The 22,124-nt window shown below is 45.1% G+C and overlaps 2 protein-coding genes across 2 annotated transcripts; one reads left to right on the top strand and one right to left on the bottom strand.

The window, feature by feature from the left end:
* Positions 1-535: 535 nt before the first annotated feature.
* Positions 536-1,206, bottom strand: LOC121845157 (keratinocyte proline-rich protein-like). Its single transcript, XM_042315929.1, has 2 exons — positions 1,186-1,206; positions 536-1,063 (listed from the first exon to the last, which is right to left on the bottom strand). Exons 1-2 carry the CDS (start codon positions 1,204-1,206, stop codon positions 536-538), a joined length of 549 nt encoding a protein of 182 aa, XP_042171863.1.
* A 16,304-nt stretch (positions 1,207-17,510) lies between these two features.
* Positions 17,511-21,036, top strand: LOC121845156 (proline-rich extensin-like protein EPR1; the record flags this gene model as incomplete). The annotated part of the gene is made up of 3 exons (XM_042315928.1): positions 17,511-18,033; positions 18,120-18,372; positions 19,368-21,036. Coding segments are annotated over exons 1-3 (2,445 nt in total), but the record flags the coding sequence as incomplete, so codon positions are not given.
* Positions 21,037-22,124: the final 1,088 nt, after the last annotated feature.

Genomic DNA, 22,124 nt, shown 5'->3' with positions numbered 1-22,124 from the left:
TAGCCTATCAGAAGCTTCTAAAGCCATGACATCATTTTATGGAATTTTCCAAGCTGTTTAAAGGCACAGTCAACTTAGTGTATGTAAACTTCTGACCCACTGGAATTGTGATGCAGTGAAATATAAGTGAAATAATCTGTCTTTAAACAATTGTTTAAAAAAATACTTTTGTCATTCACAAAGTTGATGTCCTAACCGACTTGCCAAAACTATAGTTTGTTAACAATAAAGTTTTAATGACTCAAACCTAAGTGTATGTAAACTTCAGACTTCAACTGTACATATATATATATATATATATATATATATACACACACACACACACACACACACACACATCTTGTTTTAAAATATATTTTCCTTTATTACTTTCTAACCCTACCACCCCTCCCCTAATTGCAGTAAACTAGTGAACAACAACGCTTAGGCCTCTACTTCCATCTCATACATACTATATACATTTTATGGAAGCAGTCTATTTTACATGAGTTGTATTTTGTTTGTTTTTAGTCCTTCCTCTACCCTCAACCTTTTTTCAACTGTGCTGTGATGTTTCAGAAACAGGGAGGGGACACTGCTGGGGTTCTGGGGTGGGACAAGGAGGGGACACTGCTGTCTGTGGGCCTGGGGTGGGACAGTGAGATGACACATCTGGGGGCCTGGGGTTGGACAAGGAGGGGACACTGCTGTCTGTGGGCCTGGGGTGGGACAGTGAGAGGACACTGCTGGGGTTCCTGGGGTGGGACAAGGAGGGGACACTGCTGTCTGTGGGCCTGGGGTGGGACAGTGAGGACACTGCTGGGGTTCTGGGGTGGGACAAGGAGGGGACACTGCTGTCTGTGGGCCTGGGGTGGGAGAGTGAGATGACACTGCTGGGGGCCTGGGGTAGGACAGGGAGGGGACACTGCTGTTTGTGGGCCAGGGGTGGGACAAGGAGGGGACACTGCTGTCTGTGGGCCTGGAGTGGGACAGTGAGAGGACACTGCTGGGGGCCTGGAGTGGGACAAGGAGGAGACACTGCTGGGGGCCTGGAGTGAGACAGTGAGAGGACACTGCTGGGGGCCTGGAGTGGGACAGGGAGGGGACACTGCTGGGGGGTGGGGTGGGACAGAGAGGGGACACTGCTGGGGGGGTGGGTGATGACGGTGGGACAGGCGAAACAGGAGTAGGGACACATAGACTCACAACCTGATTGGCAGGCGTCATTGTTATGCAGCAGTACAAGATGTCCTCTCTTTTTCTCTCTCCCCCCCTCTCTCCCTCTCTCTTGTGTGTGTTAGGGAGCATTGCAATGACTAATTTGTTGACTGGGGAGGTTTATTGTGATTCTGTGTGACGGTAGGTTGACTGGGGAGGTTTATTGTGATTCTGTGTGACGGTAGGTTGACTGGGGAGGTTTATTGTGATTCTGTGTGACGGTAGGTTGACTGGGGAGGTTTATTGTGATTCTGTGTGACGGTAGGTTGACTGAGGAGGTTTATTGTGATTCTGTGTGATGGCAGGGGAGGAGGTTTATTGTGATTCTGTGTGACGGACTGAGGAGGTTTATTGTGATTCTGTGTGACGGTAGGTTGACTGAGGAGGTTTATTGTGATTCTGTGTGATTCTGTGGTTGGTTGACTGAGGAGGTTTATTGTGATTCTGTGTGACGGCCGGTTGACTGAGGAGGTTATTGTGATTCTGTGTGACGGCCGGTTGACTGAGGAGGTTTATTGTGATTCTGTGTGATGGCCGGTTGACTGAGGAGGTTTATTGTGATTCTGTGTGATGGCCGGTTGACTGAGGAGGTTTATTGTGATTCTGTGTGACGGTAGGTTGACTGAGGAGGTTTATTGTGATTCTGGAGGTTTATTGTGATTCTGTGTGACGGTAGGTTGACTGATTCTGGAGGTTTTTATTGTGATTCTGTGTGACGGTAGGTTGACTGAGGAGGTTTATTGTGATTCTGTGTGACGGTAGGTTGACTGAGGAGGTTTATTGTGATTCTGTGTGACGGTAGGTTGACTGAGGAGGTTTATTGTGATTCTGTGTGACGGTAGGTTGACTGAGGAGGTTTATTGTGATTCTGTGTGACGGTAGGTTGACTGAGGAGGTTTATTGTGATTCTGTGTGACGGTAGGTTGACTGAGGAGGTTTATTGTGATTCTGTGTGCGGTAGGTTGACTGAGGAGGTTTATTGTGATTCTGTGTGACGGTAGGTTGACTGAGGAGGTTTATTGTGATTCTGTGTGACGGTAGGTTGACTGAGGAGGTTTATTGTGATTCTGTGTGACGGTAGGTTGACTGAGGAGGTTTATTGTGATTCTGTGTGACGGTAGGTTGACTGAGGAGGTTTATTGTGATTCTGTGTGACGGTAGGTTGACTGAGGAGGTTTATTGTGATTCTGTGTGACGGTAGGTTGACTGAGGAGGTTTATTGTGATTCTGTGTGACGGTAGGTTGACTGAGAAGGGCACTCTTTTAGTTCAGGGTTACTTTAAAGAAGAAAGAGGAATGAGTGGAGCTATATTATGTTATTATATCATACTATAGAGAAGTAGAAGTTGTCCCACTCTCCTCTCCTCCATATTTTCCACCTGACTGACCACATTAAGTTGTTTCTCAGGAGTGCTGATATACACATTATCATGCATTATTCTGAAACATTACCTGCCTGGCTTTCTCACAGTAATAACCACCACCAAGACTCTATTCTAAAGCAAAATAATATTCACACCACAGAGGGAAAATACTTTGGTTTGACTTCATTATTCCTCTATAAATGTGCATATTGGGAGATGATTTTAGTGGGTTGTATTGTTCAGACGGTCTGTTCTTTAGATGTCAGAGAAAATTCTCAATGCAGGAGTGATCATGTCTATATGTGTTTTTCCTATGTATTCTCAGAATGTGTCATGGTGTGGTCTCAATCTGTCCATCTCTCAATGTAAAGACAGGGTGTTTACCAGACTAATGTCTAGACTCAATCTGTCCATCTCTCAATGTAAAGACAGGGTGTTTACCAGCTTATTGTCTAGACTCAATCTGTCCATCTCTCAATGTAAAGACAGGGTGTTTACCAGACTAATGTCTAGACTCAATCTGTCCATCTCTCAATGTAAAGACAGGGTGTTTACCAGACTAATGTCTAGACTCAATCTGTCCATCTCTCAATGTAAAGACAGGGTGTTTACCAGACTAATGTCTAGACTCAATCTGTCCATCTCTCAATGTAAAGACAGGGTGTTTACCAGACTAATGTCTAGACTCAATCTGTCCATCTCTCAATGTAAAGACATGGTGTTTACCAATTGTCTATACACACTATACCTACATATACCACACACAGACATATGACACTGTTTCTGGAGTGACGGCGAGAAACAGACTACATGTAAATGGTCTGAGGTGATGTGGATATCTGAGTCATCTGGAAGAGAAGGAGACTACATGTAAATGGTCTGAGGTGATGTGGATATCTGAGTCATCTGGAAGAGAAGGAGACTACATGTAAATGGTCTGAGGTGATGTGGATATCTGAGTCATCTGGAAGAGAAGGAGACTACATGTAAATGGTCTGAGGTGATGTGGATATCTGAGTCATCTGGAAGATCATATATTTTACTGATGGCTTGTTGTTGTTGTTGCTATTTTAATTTTCAATAAAGATTACTACTTACTATTAATGTTAATAGTTAGAAGAAAATCTCAAGTTAAATTAGTAATATCAGGTTTGTCTTACCATGAAACATGCGTAGATATTGTATATAAAGTTGATGTCAGAAGTTTACATACACCTGAGCCAAATACATTTAAACACAGTTTTTCACAATTCCTGACATTTAATCCTAGTAAAAATTCCCTGTCTTAGGTCAGTTAGGATCACCACTTCATTTTAAAAATGTGAAATGTCAGAATAATACAGAAATAAATATTTTTTGCAGCTTTTAATTTCTTTCATCACATTCCCAGTGGGTCAGAAGTTTACACACTCATTAGTATATGTTAGCATTGCTTTTAAATTGTTTAACTTGGGTCAAATGTTTCCGGTAGCCTTCCACAAGCTTCCCACATGTTGGGTGAATTTTGGCCCATTCTTCCTGACAGAGCTGGTGTAACTGAGTCAGGTTTGAAGGCTTCCTTGCTCACACATGCTTTTTCAGTTCTGCCAACAAATGTTCCATAGGATTGAGGTCAGGGCTTTGTGATGGCCAATCCAATACCTTCAATTTGTTGTCCTTTAGCCATTTTGCCACAACTTTGGAAGAATGCTTGGGGTCATTGTCCATTTGGAAGACCCATTTGCAACCAAGCTTTAACTTCCTGACTGATGTCTTGAGATGTTGCTTCAATATATCCACATAATTTTCCCTATACATCATGCCATCTATTTTATTAAGCGCACCAGTACCTCCTGCAGCAAAATACCCCCACTACGTGATGTTGCCACCCCCATGCTTCACGGTTGGGATGGTGTTCTTCGACTTGCAAGCCTCCACCTTTTTCCTCCAAACATATCAGTACCCAAACAGTTCTGTTTTTGTTTAATCAGACCAGAGGACATTTCTCCTAAAAGTACGATCTTTGTCCGCATGTGCAGTTGCAAATCGTAGTTTGGCTTTTTTTATGGCGGTTTTGGAGCAGTGGCTACTTCCTTGCTGAGTGTCCTTTCAGGTTATGTCGATATAGGACTCGTTATAATGTGGATAAAGATACTGTTGTACCTGTTTCCTCAAGCATCTTCACAAGGTCCTTCTCTGTTGTTCTGGGATTGATATGCACTTTTTGCACCAAAGTACTTTCAACTCTAGGAGACAGAACGCGTCTCCTTTCTGAGCGGTATGACGGCTGTGTGGTCCCATGGTATTTATACTTGCGTACTATTGTTTGTACAGATAAACATGGTACCTTCAGGTGTTTGGAAATTGCTCCCAAGGATGAACCAGACTTGCGGAGGTCTAAAAAAATAATTCTGAGGTCTTGGCTGATTTATTTTATTTACTCATGATGTCAAGCAAAAAGACACTGAGTTTGAAGGTAGGCCTTGAAATACATTCACAGGTAAACTTTCAATTGACTCAAATTAGGTCAATTAGCCTATCAGAAGCTTCTAACGCCATGACGTCCTTTTCTGGAATTTTTCAAGCTGTTTGAAGGCACAGTCAACTTAGTGTATGTAAACTTCTGACCCACTGGAATTGTGATGCAGTGAAATATAAGTTAAATAATCTGTCTTTAAACAATTGTTGGAAAAATTACTTGTGTCATGCACAAAGTAGATGTCCTAACCGACTTGCCAAAACTATAGTTTGTTAAAGCAAGAATTTTGTGGAGTGGTTGAAAAACGAGTTTTAATGACTCCAACCTAAGTGTGTGTAAACTTCCAACTTCAACTATATATATATATATATATATATATATATATATATATATATATATATAATATATATATATATATATATATATATATATATATAAATATACAGTACCTGTCAAAAGTTTGGACACATCTACTCATTCAATTTTTTTCTTAATTTTTACTGTTTTCTATATTGTAGAATAATAGTGAAGACATCAAAACTAGGAAATTACACATATGGAATAATGTAGTAACCAAAAAAGTGTAAAACAAATCAAAATATATTTTTACATTTGAGATTCTTCAAAGTAGCCACCCTTTGCATTGGCGACAGCTTTGCACACTCTTGACATTCTCTCAACCAGCTTCATGAGGTAGTCATCTGATTCAGCACTCCATCACTCTCCTTTGTCAAATAGCCCTTCCACAGCCATGAGCTGTGTTTTGGGTCATTGTCCTGTTGAAAAACAATTTATAGTCCCTCTAAGCGCAAACCAGATGAGATGGTGTATTGCTGCAGAATTCTGTGGTAGCCATGCTGGTCAAGTGTGCCTTGAATTCTAAATAAATCACAGTCTATGTCACCAGCAAAGCACGCCCACACCATTACACCTCCTCCTCCATGCTTCGCAAAGGGAACCATACATGCAGAGATCATCCGTTCACCTACTCTGTGTCTCACAAAGACAGTTGAAACCAAAAATCTCAAATTTGGACTTTCTTGGCCCAAGCAAGTTTCTTCTTCTTATTGATGTCCTTTAGTAGTGGTTTCTTTGCAGAAATTCGACCATTCAAGCAGTCTCCTCTGAATAGTTGATATTGAGATGTGTCTGTTACTTGAACTCTGTGAAGCATTTATTTGGGCTACAATCAGAGGTGCAGTTAACTCTAATGAACTTATCCTCTGCAGCAGAGGTTACTCTAGGTCTTCCTTTCCTATTGCAGTCTGTCACGGCTGTTGAAAGGAGAGGACCAAGGTGCAGTGTTGTGAGCGTACATTTTCATTTATTAATCAAAATGACGCTGAACAAAACAAATAACACTACAAAAACAAACTGTAAAGCTCAAAGACTATGTGCCCTAAACAAAGTCAACTTCCCACAAAGAAAGGAGGGAAAAGGGCTACCTAAGTATGGTTCCCAATCAGAGACAACGATAGACAGCTGTCCCTGATTGAGGACCATACCCGGCCAAAACATAGAAACACCAAATCATAGAAAACGAAACATAGAATGCCCACCCCAAATCACACCCTGACCAAACCAAATAGAGACATTAAAAGGCTCTCTACGGTCAGGACGTGACACAGTCCTCATGAGAGCCAGTTTCATCAAAGCTCTTGATGGTTTTTGTGACTGCACTTGAAGAATCTTTCAAAGTTCATGACTTTTTCCGGATTGACTGACCTTTATGTGTTAAAGTAATGATGGACTGTTGTTTTTCTTTGCTTCATTGAGCTGTTCTTGCAAAAATATGGACTTGGTCTTTGACCAAATAGGGCTGTCTTCTGCATACAACCCCTACCTTGTCACAACACAACTGATTATCTCAAACGCATGAAGAAGGAAAGAAATTCCACAAATTAACTTTTAACAAGGCACACCTGTTAATCGATATGCATTCCAGGTAACTACCTCATGGAGCTGGTTGAGAGCATGCCAAGAGTGTGCAAATCTGTCATCAAGGCAAAGGGTGGCTGCTTTGAATAATTTGTTTAACACTTTTTTTGGTTACTACATGATTCCATATGTGTTATTTCATAATTTTGATGTCTTCACTATTATTCTACAATGTTGAAAATGATAAAACATTTAGAAAAACCCTTGAATGAGTAGGTGTGTCCAAACTTCTGACTGGTGCTGTATATATAAATGTATATATAATCAAATCAAATTGTATTGGTCACAATGCAAATAGTCCAGATAGTTTGCCCCCGGTGATGCGCTGTGCAGACCGCACCACCCTCTAGAGAGCCCTGCGGTTGCGGGCAATGCAGTTGCCTTACCAGGTGGTGATACAGCCCGACAGGATGCTCTCAATTGTGCATCTGTAAAAGTTTGTGAGGGTTTTAGGTGACAAGCTGAAGTTCTTCAGTCTCCTGAGGTTGAAGAGACGTTGATGGGCCTTCTTCACCACACTGGGTTTGTGGGTGGACTAGCTGTTGGGCCTTCTTCACCACACTGGGTGGGTGGGTGGGTGGGTGGACCAGCTGTTGGGCCTTCTTCACCACACTGGGTGTGTTGTTGGACCAGCTGTTGGGCCTTTTTCACCACACTGGATGTATTGTTGGACCAGCTGTTCGGTCTTCTTCACCACACTGGGTGTGTTGCTGAACCAGCTGTTGGGCCTTCTTCACCACACTGGGTGTGTTGTTGGACCAGCTGTTGGGCCCCCTTCACCACACTAGGTGTGTGGGTGGACCATTTCAGATTGTCAGTGATGTGTACGGAACTTGAAGCTTATCACCTTTCTCCACTTCGAGCCCATCAAGGTGGATAGGGACGTACACTCTCTGCTGTTTCCTGAAGTCCACTGTCAGCTCCTTTGTTTTGTTGACAATGAGGGATACGTTTTTTTCCCGGCACCACTGCCAGGGCCTTCACCTCCTCCCTGTAGGCTGTCTTGTCATTGTTAGTAATCAGGCCTACAACTGTTGTGTTGTCTGCAAACTTGATGATTGAGTTGGAGGCATGCGTGACCACGCAGTCATGAGTGAACAGGGAGTACAGAAGGGGGCTGAGCACGCACCCTTGGGGGGCCCCTATGTTCAGGGTCAGCGAACTGGAGGTGTTGTTTCCTACCTTCACCACCTGGGTGCGGCCCATCAGAAAATCCAGGAACCAATTGCACAGGGCGGAGTTGAGACCCAGGTTCTCAATCTTAATGATGAGCTTGGAGGGTACTATGATGTTGAAGGCTGAGCTATAGTCAATGAACAGCATTCTTACATAGGTATTTTGTCCAGATGGGATAGGGCAGTGTGCAGTTCGATGGCGATTGCATCGTCTGTGGATCTATTGGGGAGGTATGCATATTGAAGTGGATCTAGGGTGTTGGGCAAGGTAGAAGTGATATGTTCCTTAAAACCTCTTTGGGATATGGGGCAGCTTTTTCACTTTTGGATAAATAATGTGCCCAATTTCAACTTCCTGCTACTCATGCCAAGAATATAAGATATGCATAGTATTAGTAGATTTGGATAGAAAACACTCTGATGTTTCTAAAACTGTTTGAATCATGTCTGTGAGTATAACAGAACTTATGTAGCAGGCAAACCCCAGAGGACTGATCATTCAGATTTTTTTGAGGTCACTGTCTATTCAATGAGGTTTCATTGGGAAACGCAATTTCTAAGGCACTTGTTTGCAGTTCCTACCACTTCCACTGGATGTCACCAGTCTTTGGAAATTGGTTGAGGTTATTCCTTTGTGTAATGAAAAAGTACGGCAATCTTGAATTTGTGTCATTTGAAGTGTACTTTTTGAGAAGGCCCCTGACTGGAAAGTAGCGTGAGTTCGTTGTCTTCCTGTATTGAACACAGATTGTCCTGTCTACAATTTGATCGATTATTAACGTTTAAAAATACCTAAAGTTGTATTACAAAAGTAGTTTGAAATGTTTTGGCAAAGTTTACAAGTAACTTTTGAGATATTTTGTAGTGACGTTGCGCAAATTGGAAGCAGTTTTTTTCTGGATCAAACGCGCCAAATAAATTGACATTTTGGATATATATCGACGGAATTAATCGAACAAAAGGACCATTTGTGATGTTTATGGGACATTATTGGAGTGCCAACAGAAGAAGCTCGTCAAAGGTAAGGCATGATTTATATTTTATTTCTGCGTTTTGTGTGGTGCCTGCAGGGTTGAAATATGCTACGCTCTCTTTGTTTACTGTTGTGCTATCATCAGATAATAGCTTCTTATGCTTTTGACGAAAAGCCTTTTTGAAATCTAACATGTTGGCTTGATTCACAACAAGTGTAGCTTTAATTTGTTATCTTACATGTGTGATTTAATGAGAGTTTTGATTTTATAGTATTTTATTTGAATTTGGCGCTCTGAATTTTTTGGGGGGGGCCAGGTGGGCACTGTGTTATCCCCAAATCAAATCAAATGAAAATCTAATTTATTTATATAGCCCTTCGTACATCAGTTGCTATCTCAAAGTGCTGTACAGAAACTCAGCCTAAAACCCCAAACAGCAAGCAATGCAGGTGTAGAAGCACGGTGGCTAGGAAAAACTCCCTAGAAAGGCCAAAACCGAGGAAGAAACCTAGAGAGGAACCAGACTATGAGGGGTGGCCAGTCCTCTTCTGGCTGTACCGGGTGGAGATTATAACAGAACATGGCCAAGATGTAAAAATTTTCATAAATGACCAGCATGGTCAAATAATAGGTCTGGGACAGGTAGCACATCAAGTGAATAGGTCAGGGTTCCATAGCCGCAGGCAGAACAGTTGAAACTGGAGCAGCAGCACGGCCAGGTGGACTGGGGACAGCAAGGAGTCATCATGCCAGGTAGTCCTGAGGTGTGGTTCTAGGGTTCAGATCCTCCGAGAGAGAGAAAGAAAGAGAGAATTAGAGAGAGCATACTTAAATTCACACAGGACACCGAATAAGACAGGAGAAGTACTCCAGATATAACAAACTGACCCTAGCACCTCGACACATGAAAAACTGCAGCATAAATACTGGAGGCTGAGACAGAAGGGGTCAGGAGACACTGTGGCCCCATCCGATAATACCCCCGGACAGGGCCAAACAGGAAGGATATAACCCCACCCACTTTGCCAAAGCACAGCCCCCACACCACTAGAGGGATATCTTCAACCACCAATTTACCATCCTGAGACAAGGCCGAGCATAGCCCACAAAGATCTCCGCCCCAGCACAACCCAAGGGGGGGCGCCAACCTAGACAGGAAGATCACATCAGTGACTCAACCCACTCAAGTGATGCACCCCTCCTAGGGACGGCATGAAAGAGCACCAGTAAGCCAGTGACTCAACCCCAGTAATAGGGTTAGAGGCAGAGAATCCCAGTGGAAAGAGGGGAACCGGCCAGGCAGAGACAGCAAGGGTGGTTCGTTGCTCCAGAGCGTTTCTGTTCACCTTCACACTCCTGGGCCAGACTACACTCAATCATATGACCTACTGAAGACATGAGTCTTCAGTAAAGACTTAAAGGTTGAGACCGAGTTTGCGTCTCTCACATGGGTAGGCAGAAAATTCCATAAAAACGGAGCTCTATAGCTGTTTGCTTAGAAATTCTAGGGACAATTAGAAGGCCTGCGTCTTGTGACCGTAGCGTACGTGATGGTATATACGACAGGACCAAATCAGAGAGATAGGTAGGAGCAAGCCCATGTAATGCTTTGTAGGTTAGCAGTAAAACCTTGAAATCGGCTCTTGCCTTGACAGGAAGCCAGTGTAGGGAGGCTAGCACTGGAGTAATATGAACAATTTTTGGGGTTCTAGTCAGGATTCTAGCAGCCGTATTTAGCACTAACTGAAATGTATTTAGTGCTTTGTCCGGGTAGCCAGAAAGTAGAGCATTGCAGTAGTCTAACCTAGAAGTAACAAAAGCATGGATAACTTTTTCTAAATCATTTTTGGACAGACAGTTTCTGATTTTTGCAATGTTACGTAGATGGAAAAAAGCTGTCCTTGGAAACAGTCTTGATATGTTCGTCAAAAGAGAGATCAGGGTCCAGAGTAACGCCGAGGTCCTTTACAGTTTTATTTGAGATGACTGCACAACCATTAAGAGTAATTGTCAGCTTCAATAGAAGATCTCTTTGTTTCTTGGGACCAAGAACAAGCATCTCTGTTTTGTCCGAGTTTAAAAATAGAAAGTTTGCAGCCATCCACTTTCTTATGTCTGAAACACAGGCTTCTAGCGAGGGCAATTTTGGGGCTTCACCATGTTTCATTGAAATGTACAGCTGTGTGTCATCCGCATAGCAGTGAAAGTTAACATTATGTTTTCAAATGACATCCCCAAGAGGTAAAATATATAGTGAAAACAATAGTGGTCCTAAAACGGAACCTTGAGGATCACCGAAATTTACAGTTGATATGTCAGAGGACAAACCATTCACAGAGACAAACTGATATCTTTCAGACAGATAAGATCTAAACCAGGCTAGAACTTGTCCGTGTAGACCAATTTGGGTTTCCAATCTCTCCAAAAGAATGTGGTGATCGATGGTATCAAAAGCAGCACTAAGGTCTAGGAGCACGAGGACAGTTGTAGAGCCTCGGTCTGATGCCATTAAAATATAATTTACCACCTTCACAAGTGCAGTCTCAGTGCTATGATGGGGTCTAAAACCAGACTGAAGCTTGAGAGGAATGGAAGATTCGATATAGGCCAATAGTTTTTTATATTTTCTGGGTCAACGTTTGGCTTTTTCAAGAGAGGCTTTATTACTGCCACTTTTAGTGAGTTTGGTACACATCCGGTGGATAGAGAGCCGTTTATTATGTTCAACATAGGAGGGCCAAGCACAGGAAGCAGCTCTTTCAGTAGTTTAGTTGGAATAGGGTCCAGTATGCAGCTTGAAGGTTTAGAGGCCATGATTATTTTTATCATTGTGTCAAGAGATATAGTACTAAAACACTTGAGTGTCTCTCTTGATCTTAGGTCCAGGCAGAGTTGTGCAGACTCAGGACAACTGAGCTTTGAAAGAATACGCAGATTTAAAGAGGAGTCCGTAATTTGCTTTCTAATAATCATGATCTTTTCCTCAAAAAAGTTCATGAATTTATTACTGCTGAAGTAAAAGCCATCCTCACTTGGGGAATGCTGCTTTTTAGTTAGCTTTGCGACAGTATCAAAAATACATTTCGGATCGTTCTTATTTTCCTCAATTAAGTTGGAAAAATAGGATGATCAGGCAGCAGTAAGGGCTCTTCGATACTGCACGGTACTGTCTTTCCAAGCTAGTAGGAAGACTTCCAGTTTGGTGTGGCACCATTTCCGTCCCATTTTTCTGGAAGCTTGCTTCAGAGCTCGGGTATTTTCTGTATACCAGGGAGCTAGTTTTTTATGAGAAATGTTTTTAGTTTTTAGGGGTGCAACTGCATCTAGGGTATTGCACAAGGTCCAATTGAGTTCCTCAGTTAGGTTGTTAACTGATTTGTGTCCTCTGACGTCCTTGGGTAGGCAGAGGGAGTCTGGAAGGGCATTAAGGAATCTTTGGGTTGTCTGTGAATTTATAGCACGACTTTTAATGCTCCTTGGTTGGGGTCTGAGCAGATTATTTGTTGCAATTGCAAACGTAATAAAATGGTGGTCCGATAGTCCAGGATTATGAGGAAAAACATTGAGATCCACAAGATGTATTCCATGGGACAAAACTAGGTCCAGAGTATGACTGTGACAGTGAGTTGGTCCAGAGACATGTTGGACAAAACCCACTGAGTCAATGATGGCTCCGAAATTCTTTTGGAGTGCGTCTGTGGACTTTTCCATGTGAATATTAAAGTCACCACAAATTAGAATATTATCTGCTATGACTACAAGGTCCGATAGGAATTCAGGGAACTCAATGAGGAACGCTGTATATGGCCCAGGAGATCTGTAAACAGTAGCTATAAAAAGTGATTGAGAAGGCAGCATCAATTTCATGACTAGAAGCTCAAAATACGAAATATGGTATATGGTCACTAGTGGTCACTAGCATCCCGGAGTCGCCTCTTCACTGTTGACATTGAGACTGGTGTTTCTAAGTGACCTCAAACTTTTGAACGGTAGTGTGTATAAATATACAGTACAAGTCAAAAGTTTGGACACACCTATACATTCCAGTGTTTTTCATTATTTTTACTGTTTTCTACATTGTAGAATAATAATGAAGACATCAAAATGATGAAATAACACATATGGAATCACGTGGTAACCAGAAAAGAGTTAAACAAATCAAAATGTATTTGAGATTTGAGATTTTTCAAAGTAGCCACCCTTTGCCTTGATGACAGCTTTGCACACTCTTGGCATTCTCTCAACCTGCTTCATGAGGTAGTCACCTGGAATGCTTTCAATTAACAGTTCATTTGTGGAGTTTCTTTCCTTCTTAATACATTTGAGCCAATCAGTTGTGTTGTGACAAGGTAGGGGTAGAATACAGAAGATAACCCGATTTGGTAAAAGACCAATTCCATATTATAGAAAGAACAGCTCAAATAATCAGAGAGAAATGACAGTCCATCATTTCTTTAAGACAAGAATGTCAGTCAATCCGGAAAATTTCAAAAACGTTCCAGCCCAAATAAATGCTTCACAGTGTTGAAGTAACAGACACATCTCAACATCAACTGTTCAGAGCAGACTGTGTGATTCAGGCCTTCATGGTCAAATTGCTGCAAGGAAACCATTACTAAAGGACACCAATAAGAAGAAGATACTTATTGGGGCAAGAAACATGAGCAATGGACATTAAACCAGTGGAAATCTTTCCTTTGGTCTGATGAATTCACATTTGAGAATTTTGGTACCAACCGCTGCGTCTTTGTGAGATGCAGTGTAGGTGAATGGATGATCTCCGCATGTGTGGTTCCCACCATGAAGCATGTAGGAGGAGATGTGATGGTGTGGGTGTGCGTTGCTGGTGACACTGTCAGTGAATTATTTAGAATTCAAGGCACACTTAGCCATGCTGGTTATCACAGCATTCTGCAGCGATACGCCATCCCATCCGGTTTGTGCTTAGTGGGACTATCATTTGTTTTTCAACAGGACAATGACCCAAAACACACCTCCAGGCTGAGTAAGGGCTATTTGACCAAGAAGGAAAGTGATGTGGTGCTGCATCAGATGACCTGGCCACCACAATCCCCTGATCTCAACCCAACTAGAGGGTTTGGGATGAGTTGGACTGCAGAGTGAATGAAAAGCAGCCAACAAGTGCTTAACATATTTGGGAACTACTTGAAGACTGTTGGAAAAGCATTACTCATGATGCTGGTTGAGAGAATGCCAAGAGTGTGTTGCGTTGTAACTGTTCACCGGACGTGCTACCTTGTTTTCGACAATCTCTCTCTCCCTCTCTACTGCACCTGCTGTCTCAACTTCTTAATGATCGGCTATGAAAAGACAACTGACATTTACTCGTGAGGTACTGACCTGTTGCACCCTCTACAACCACTATGATTATTATTATTTGACCCTGCTGCTCATCTATGAACATTTGAACATATTGAAGAACAATCTGGCCTTAAATGACCATGTACTCTTATAATCTCCACCCAGCACAGCCAGAAGAGGCCACCCCTCAGAGCCTGGTTCCTCTCTAGGTTTCTTCCTAGGTTTCTGTCTATGAAGTTTTTCCTAGCCACCGTGCTTCTACATCTGCATTGCTTGCTATTTGGGGTTTTAGGCTGGGCTGCTGTGTAGCACTTTGTGGCATCTGCTCATGTAGAAAGAGCTTTATAAATAAATGTGATTAATTGATTGAGTGTGCAAAACTGTCATCAAGGCAAAAGGTGGGTACTTTGAAAAATCTAAAATATATTTTGATATGTTTAACACTTTTTTGGTTACTACTTGATTCTATATGTGGTACTTCATAGATTTGATGTCTTCACTATTATTCTACAATGGGGAACATCTAAAATAATTAAGAAAAACCCTTGAATGAGTAGGTGTCCAAACATTTGACTGGAGTTGTGATACAGTGAATTATAAGTGAAATAATCTGTCAGTAAACAATTGTTGGAAAAATGACTTGTGTTATGCGCAAAGTAGATGTCCTAACCGACTTGCCAAAACTATAGTTTGTTAACAAGAAATTTGTGGAGTGGTTGAAAAACAAGTTTTAATGACTCCAACCTAAGTGATTGTAAACTTCAGACTCCAACTGTACATAATAGGCGTTGTCTGAGGAAAGCCCATAAAATTGTCAGAGACTCCAGTCACGCAACTTCTAACTTCTAGTTTTCTCTGCTACTGCACGGCAAGCGGTACCGAAGCGCCAAGTCTAGGACCAAAAGGCTCATCAACAGCTTCTACCCCCAATCCATTAGCCTGCTGAACAATTCATAAAAATCGCCACCGCAACCATCTTACCATGCAGCATATATAACATCTTACCATGCAGCATATATCATATCTTACCATGCAGCATATATCATATCTTACCATGGGGCATATATCATATCTTACCATGCAGCATATATAATATCTTACCATGCAGCAAATATCATATCTTACCATGCAGCATATATCATATCTTACCATGCAGCATATATATCATATCTTACCATGCAGCATATATCATATCTTACCATGCAGCATATATAATATCTTACCATGCAGCATATATCATATCTTACCATGCAGCATATATCATATCTCACCATGCATGATATATCATATCTTACCATGCAGCATATATAATATCTTACCACGGTCTTTTCCAATACATATTCAGAGGTTGTCCAGTTGTTTGACTGCTCCCCTCGACACATTTTGACACCGTTTTCCCTGTGAAAACACACACACTTGGCACGCACGCACACACACACACACACACACACACACACACACACACACACACACACACACACACACACACACACACACACACACACACACACACACACACACACACATAGTCAGCCTCAGGCTGGTAAATTATTTCCTTATCTTTGTCCATTCATTAGGTAGAGCAGTTTCTATGGAGCAGGTAACACATGTATTTGGCAAACATGATAAAAGTGAATTCTGTTATCTTGACAAGTTCTGAAACATAATCCTCCCTAGGACTCCGGAGCATGTCTGAGTGGCACACAGAGACAAGTTGTCCTGGTCACGTTGCTCTCTCTGTTTATGTCATCTGTCAAATAGACTAGTTTCTACACCTTGAATCTCAATTAGGGACATTTAGAATGATAATCAACTGGAACATGGCTCTATCAGTATTGGGTAATGGTTAAAGTGAATTGAATACAGCCATATCACTGTGTTAGTGCATTGACTGGTCTTAGGGTCTGATGGCTATGGCAACCAACTGCTGCAGTATAGGAAGGAAGGAAAGAAGGACAGAAAGAAGGAAGGAGAGGAGGGTTTGTGATAAATACTGATGGAGGTTAAATCCTCTGAGCTTTACACCTTTATACCTTTCAATCCTGAAGAAAAAGCTTTCAACACACTGCCTGCCCTAAAACCATGAATAGAAATGCATGTCCTTGGGGCCTCCCGAGTGGGGCAGCGGTCTAAGGCGCTGCATTGCAGTGTTGCGGCGTCACTACAGCCTGGGGTTCGATCCCAGGCTGTGTCATTACCAGCCATGACCAGGAGTACCATAGGGCGGTGCACAACTGGCCCAGTGTCGTCCGGTTTAGGGGAGGGCCTGGCTGTGGGGGGATTTACTTGGCACATCGCGCTGGGGGCGGCTGGACCCCTGAAGGTTGCGGTTGGCTTCCAGGTTAATTCGGTGGGTGTTAATCTCTACAGGATTGGTGGGTCCCCTGTGGGATGTTTGAGCTAACATAGGCTAATGAGGTTGTAAGTAACAAGAACATTTCCCAGGACATAGACATATCTGATATTGGTAGAAAGCTTAAGTTCTTGTTAATCTAACTGCACTTTCCAATGTACAGTAGCTATTACAGTGAAAGAAAACCATGCTATTGTTTGAGGAGAGTGCACAGTTATGAACACGATAATTTATTAATAAACCAAATTAGGCACATTTGGGCAGTCTTGATACAACAGTTTGAACATAAATGCAATGGTTCATTGGATCAGTCTAAAACATTGCACAAACAGACTGATGCCATCTAGTGGCCAAAATCTAAATTGTGCCTGGGCTGGAATAATACATTATGGCCTTTCTCTTACGTTTCAAAGAAGATCTTACAAACTACATGTTTTTTCTACGTATTATCTTTTACCAGATCTAATGTGTTATGTTCTCCTCTACATTCAATTCACATTTCCACAAACTTCAAAGTTTTTTGTTTCAAATGGTATCAAGAATATGCATATCATTGCTTTCCTGAGCAACAGGCTGGGTATGTAATTTTAGGCAATCCATTTTAAGAAGCGCGGTTTGGCAGATCATGTTTCAGAGGACGCATGACTTGACCTTCACCGCCCGTTGGTGAGTTGTAGCGATGAGACAAATCGTAATCAAGAAATTGGGGAGAAAAAGAGGGTCAAAAAAATGTATGTCTTTACTTTCTCAACATCCACCCACTCCACCAACATCTACATCAGTCTGCCTCCACCCCATCTCAAACCCAGCCCCACCAACCTCTATCCCAGCCCCACCCACCTCTATCCCAGCCCCACCAACAACTATCCCAGGCCCAACAACCTCTATCCCAGCCCCACCCCATCTCTAACCCAGCCCCACCAACCTCTATCCCAGCCCCACAACCTCTATCCCAGCCCCATCAACCTCTATCCCAGCCCCAACCCATCTCTAACCCAGCCCCACCCCATCTCTAACCCAGCCCCACCAACCTCTATCCCAGCCCCACCAACCTCTATCCCAGCCCCAAACCTCTATCCCAGCCCAATCAACCTCTATCCCAGCCCCATCAACCTCTATCCCAGCCCCATCAACCTCTATCCAAGCCCCACCCCATCTCTAACCCAGCCCCAACAACCTCTATCCCAGCCCCACTCCATCTCTACCCCAGCCCCACCAACCTCTATCCCAGCCCCACCCCATCTCTATCCCAGTCCCACCAACCTCTATCCCAGCCCCATCAACCTCTATCCCAGCCCCAACCCATCTCTAACCCAGCCCCATCAACCTCTATCCCAGCCCCACCCCATCTCTACCCCAGCCCCACCAACCTCTATCCCAGCCCCATCAACCTCTATCCCAGGCCCACCAACCTCTATCCCAGCCCCACCAACCTCTATCCCAGCCCCACCAACCTCTATCCCAGCCCCACCAACCTCTATCCCAGCCCCATCAACCTCTATCCCAGCCCCACCAACCTCTATCCCAGCCCCACCAACCTCTATCCCAGCCCCATCAACCTCTATCCCAGCCCCACCCCATCTCTAACCCAGCCCCACCAACCTCTATCCCAGCCCCATCAACCTCTATCCCAGCCCCATCAACCTCTATCCCAGCCCCAACCCATCTCTAACCCAGCCCCACCCCATCTCTAACCCAGCCCCACCAACCTCTATCCCAGCCCCACCAACCTCTATCCCAGCCCCACCAACCTCTATCCCAGCCCCACCCCATCTCTATCCCAGCCCCACCAACCTCTATCCCAGCCCCATCAACCTCTATCCCAGCCCCACCAACCTCTATCCCAGCCCCATCAACCTCTATCCCAGCCCCACCCCATCTCTAACCCAGCCCCACCAACCTCTATCCCAGCCCCATCAACCTCTATCCCAGCCCCATCAACCTCTATCCCAGCCCCAACCCATCTCTAACCCAGCCCCACCCCATCTCCAACCCAGCCCCACCAACCTCTATCCCAGCCCCCCAACCTCTATCCCAGCCCCACCAACCTCTATCCCAGCCCCATCAACCCTATCCCAGCCCCATCAACCTCTATCCCAGCCCCATCAACCTCTATCCCAGCCCCATCCCATCTCTATCCCAGCCCCAACAACCTCTATCCCAGCCCCACCCATCTCTACCCCAGCCCCACCAACCTCTATCCCAGCCCCACCCCCATCTCTATCCCAGCCCCACCAACCTCTATCCCAGCCCCATCAACCTCTATCCCAGCCCCACCAACCTCTATCCCAGCCCCACCAACCTCTATCCCAGCCCCACCAACCTCTATCCCAGCCCCACCAACCTCTATCCCAGCCCCACCAACCTCTATCCCAGCCCCATCAACCTCTATCCCAGCCCCACCAACCTCTATCCCAGCCCCACCAACCTCTATCCCAGCCCCACCAACCTCTATCCCAGCCCCACCAACCTCTATCCCAGCCCCATCAACCTCTATCCCAGCCCCACCAACCTCTATCCCAGCCCCACCAACCTCTATCCCAGCCCATCAACCTCTATCCCAGCCCCACCCCATCTCTATCCCAGTACCATCAACCTCTTTTCCCAGCCCCAACCCATCTCTAACCCTAGCCCCATCAACCTCTATCCCAGGCCCACCAACCTCTATCCTAGCCCCACCAACCTCTATCCCAGCCCCACCAACCTCTACCCAGCCCCACCCCATCTCTATCCCAGCCCCACCAACCTCTATCACAGCCCCACCAACCTCTCTCACAGCCCCACCAACCTCTACCCCAGCCCCACCAACCTCTATCCCAGCCCCACCCACCTCTATCCCAGCCCCACCAACAACTATCCCAGGCCCAACAACCTCTATCCCAGCCCCACCCCATCTCTATCCCAGCCCAACCAACCTCTATCCCAGCCCCACCAAACTCTATCCCAGCCCCACCCCATCTCTATCCCAGCCCCACCAACCTCTCTCCCAGCCCCACCAACAACTATCCCAGGCCCAACAACCTCTATCCCAGCCCCACCCCATCTCTATCCCAGCCCAATCAACATCTATCCCAGCCCCATCACCCTCTTTCCCAGCCCCATCAACCTCTATCCCAGCCCCAGCACCAGCCCCACCACACCTCTACCAACCCCACAACTACCCCAGTCCAATTCCACCCACCTCTATCCCAGTCCCACTCCACCAACCTCTACCCCAGTCCCTCTCCACTCACCTCTACCCCAGTCCCACTCCACCCCAACTCTACCCCAGTCCCACTCCACCCACTTCTACCCCAGTCCACCTCCACCCACCTCTACCCCAGTCCACCTCCACCCACCTCTACCCCAGTCCCATTCCACCCACCTCTACCCCAGTCCACCTCCACCCACCTCTACCCCAGTCCACCTCCATCCACCTCTATCCCAGCCCCACCCCACCTCTACCCCAGTCCCACTCCACCAACCTCTACCCCAGTCCACCTCCACCCACCTCTACCCCAGCCCCACTCCACCCACCTCGTCCCAAGTCCCACTCCACACAACCTCTCCCACAGTCCCACTCAACCCACATCTACCCCAGTCCCACTCCACCCACCTCTACCCCAGTCCACCTCCACCCACCTCTACCCCAGTCCCACTCCACCAACCTCTACCCCAGTCCCTCTCCACCCACCTCTACCCCAGTCCCACTCCACCCACCTCTACCCCAGTCTACTTGCACCCACTTCTACCCCAGTCCACCTCCACCCACCTCTACCCCAGTCCCACTCCACCCACCTCTACCCCAGTCCCACTCCACCAACCTCTACCCCAGTCCACCTCCACCCACCTCTACCCCAGTCCCACTCCACCCACCTCTACCCCAGTCTACTTGCACCCACTTCTACCCCAGTCCACCTCCACCCACCTCTACCCCAGTCCCACTCCACCCACCTCTACCCCAGTCCCACTCCACCAACCTCTACCCCAGTCCCACTCCACCCACCTCTACCCCAGTCCCACACCACACACCTCTACCCTAGTCCCACTCCACCAACCCCTCCCCAGTCCCACTCCACCCACTCCACCCACTTCTATCCCAGTCCCACTCCACCAACCTCTCTCCCACCCCACCTTCACCCCACCTCTACCCACCCCACCTCTCTCACAACCCCACACCACTCCTCTCCACCACTATGCCAGTCCCCTTCCCCTTCCACTCCACCTCAACCCCAATCTACTTCCCCTGTCCATTAACATCATGTGTCCATTGAGGGTCAACACTAGAAATCTAATTTCCTCTCCAAGGTAGAACCCGGTACAGGAGCTAGAAAAAAAGCTACAGGCTGAAACCCCCTGAAGCAAAGAGACTGGAGGTCACCAGAGGTCACACTCCTTTAGCCCAGGAGCTGTCTCTCTATGTCTCTCTCCCACTCTGTCTCTCTCTCCCCCTCTCTCCCTCTGTGTCTCTTTTTCTCTCCCTCTGTCTCTCTCTCTGTCTTTCTTTCTCTGTCTCTCTATCTCCTCTCTCTCTCCTCCTCTCTTCCCTGGGCTGAGGGTTTCTGAGTCCACTGAGAGGAGTGTGTGAAAAGGCACAATACAGGTCCCTCGACGCTGCCGCCACGGCAGTGAATGTGTGAGAAGAGGCCTACATTTGATGCCTGACTGACCAAATCTTCTTCTGAATAGTCGCTGCTATTCCCCCGTGAGGTCTGTAGCGGTGCCAGAGGGGGCGAGAGGGGGGGCACGAGAGACAAGATGGAGAGAGGAAGGTTCAGTAATTGTATCAAGGTCTGTTGAGATTTTCTCAAACGGCTCTCGGTAAAAGGAATGGGGTCCCATGGTACAGGAAGCAACTCCTGCAGAATAACCCCAAAACACTGTGCACTCAGATATGAATAACATTCCATTTAGCACATGAAAGCCCATATATTGAATACAACACCTTTACTGTCCCCAACTCCATCTATTTTCCAACATTAATATGAAAATCTGTTTATTCCTGTGGAGGGTTTAGATTAGATTTCGACTAAGAATGTGTTGTTTTATGGTGTTGTTTATGGTGTCCAGTTTTAGCGACTCTAAACTTGGAGTGTCTTCATCCATTTTGACATTGTTACATATAAAGGTTTCTTTGTCCTTTTATCGATATAAACATAGATATTATAACTTATCTGGTAAGAAAGTCCCTACACAAGTACCTACATTTAAAGTCGGAAGTTTAAATACACCATAGCCAAATGCATTTAAACTCAGTTTTCCTCAATTCATGACATTTTATCCTAGTAAAAATTCCCTGTCTCAGGTCAGTTAGGATTGCCACTTTATTTTAAGAATGTGAAATATCAGAATAATAGTAAAGAT

The sequence above is a fragment of the Oncorhynchus tshawytscha genome, unplaced genomic scaffold, assembly GCF_018296145.1.
Source record: "Oncorhynchus tshawytscha isolate Ot180627B unplaced genomic scaffold, Otsh_v2.0 Un_contig_1660_pilon_pilon, whole genome shotgun sequence".
NCBI lineage: Eukaryota > Metazoa > Chordata > Actinopteri > Salmoniformes > Salmonidae > Oncorhynchus > Oncorhynchus tshawytscha.
This window is presented reverse-complemented; position numbering and strand designations above follow the sequence as displayed.

Excerpts from the sequence above, each read along its gene's own strand:
- LOC121845157 (XM_042315929.1), bottom strand. The coding sequence starts at position 1,206 with ATGACGCCTGCCAATCAGGTT. Across the intron at positions 1,064-1,185 it reads TGACGCCTGCCAATCAGGTT|GCCCCCAGCAGTGTCCTCTC; the intron begins GTGAGTCTATGT and ends GTCCCACTCCAG.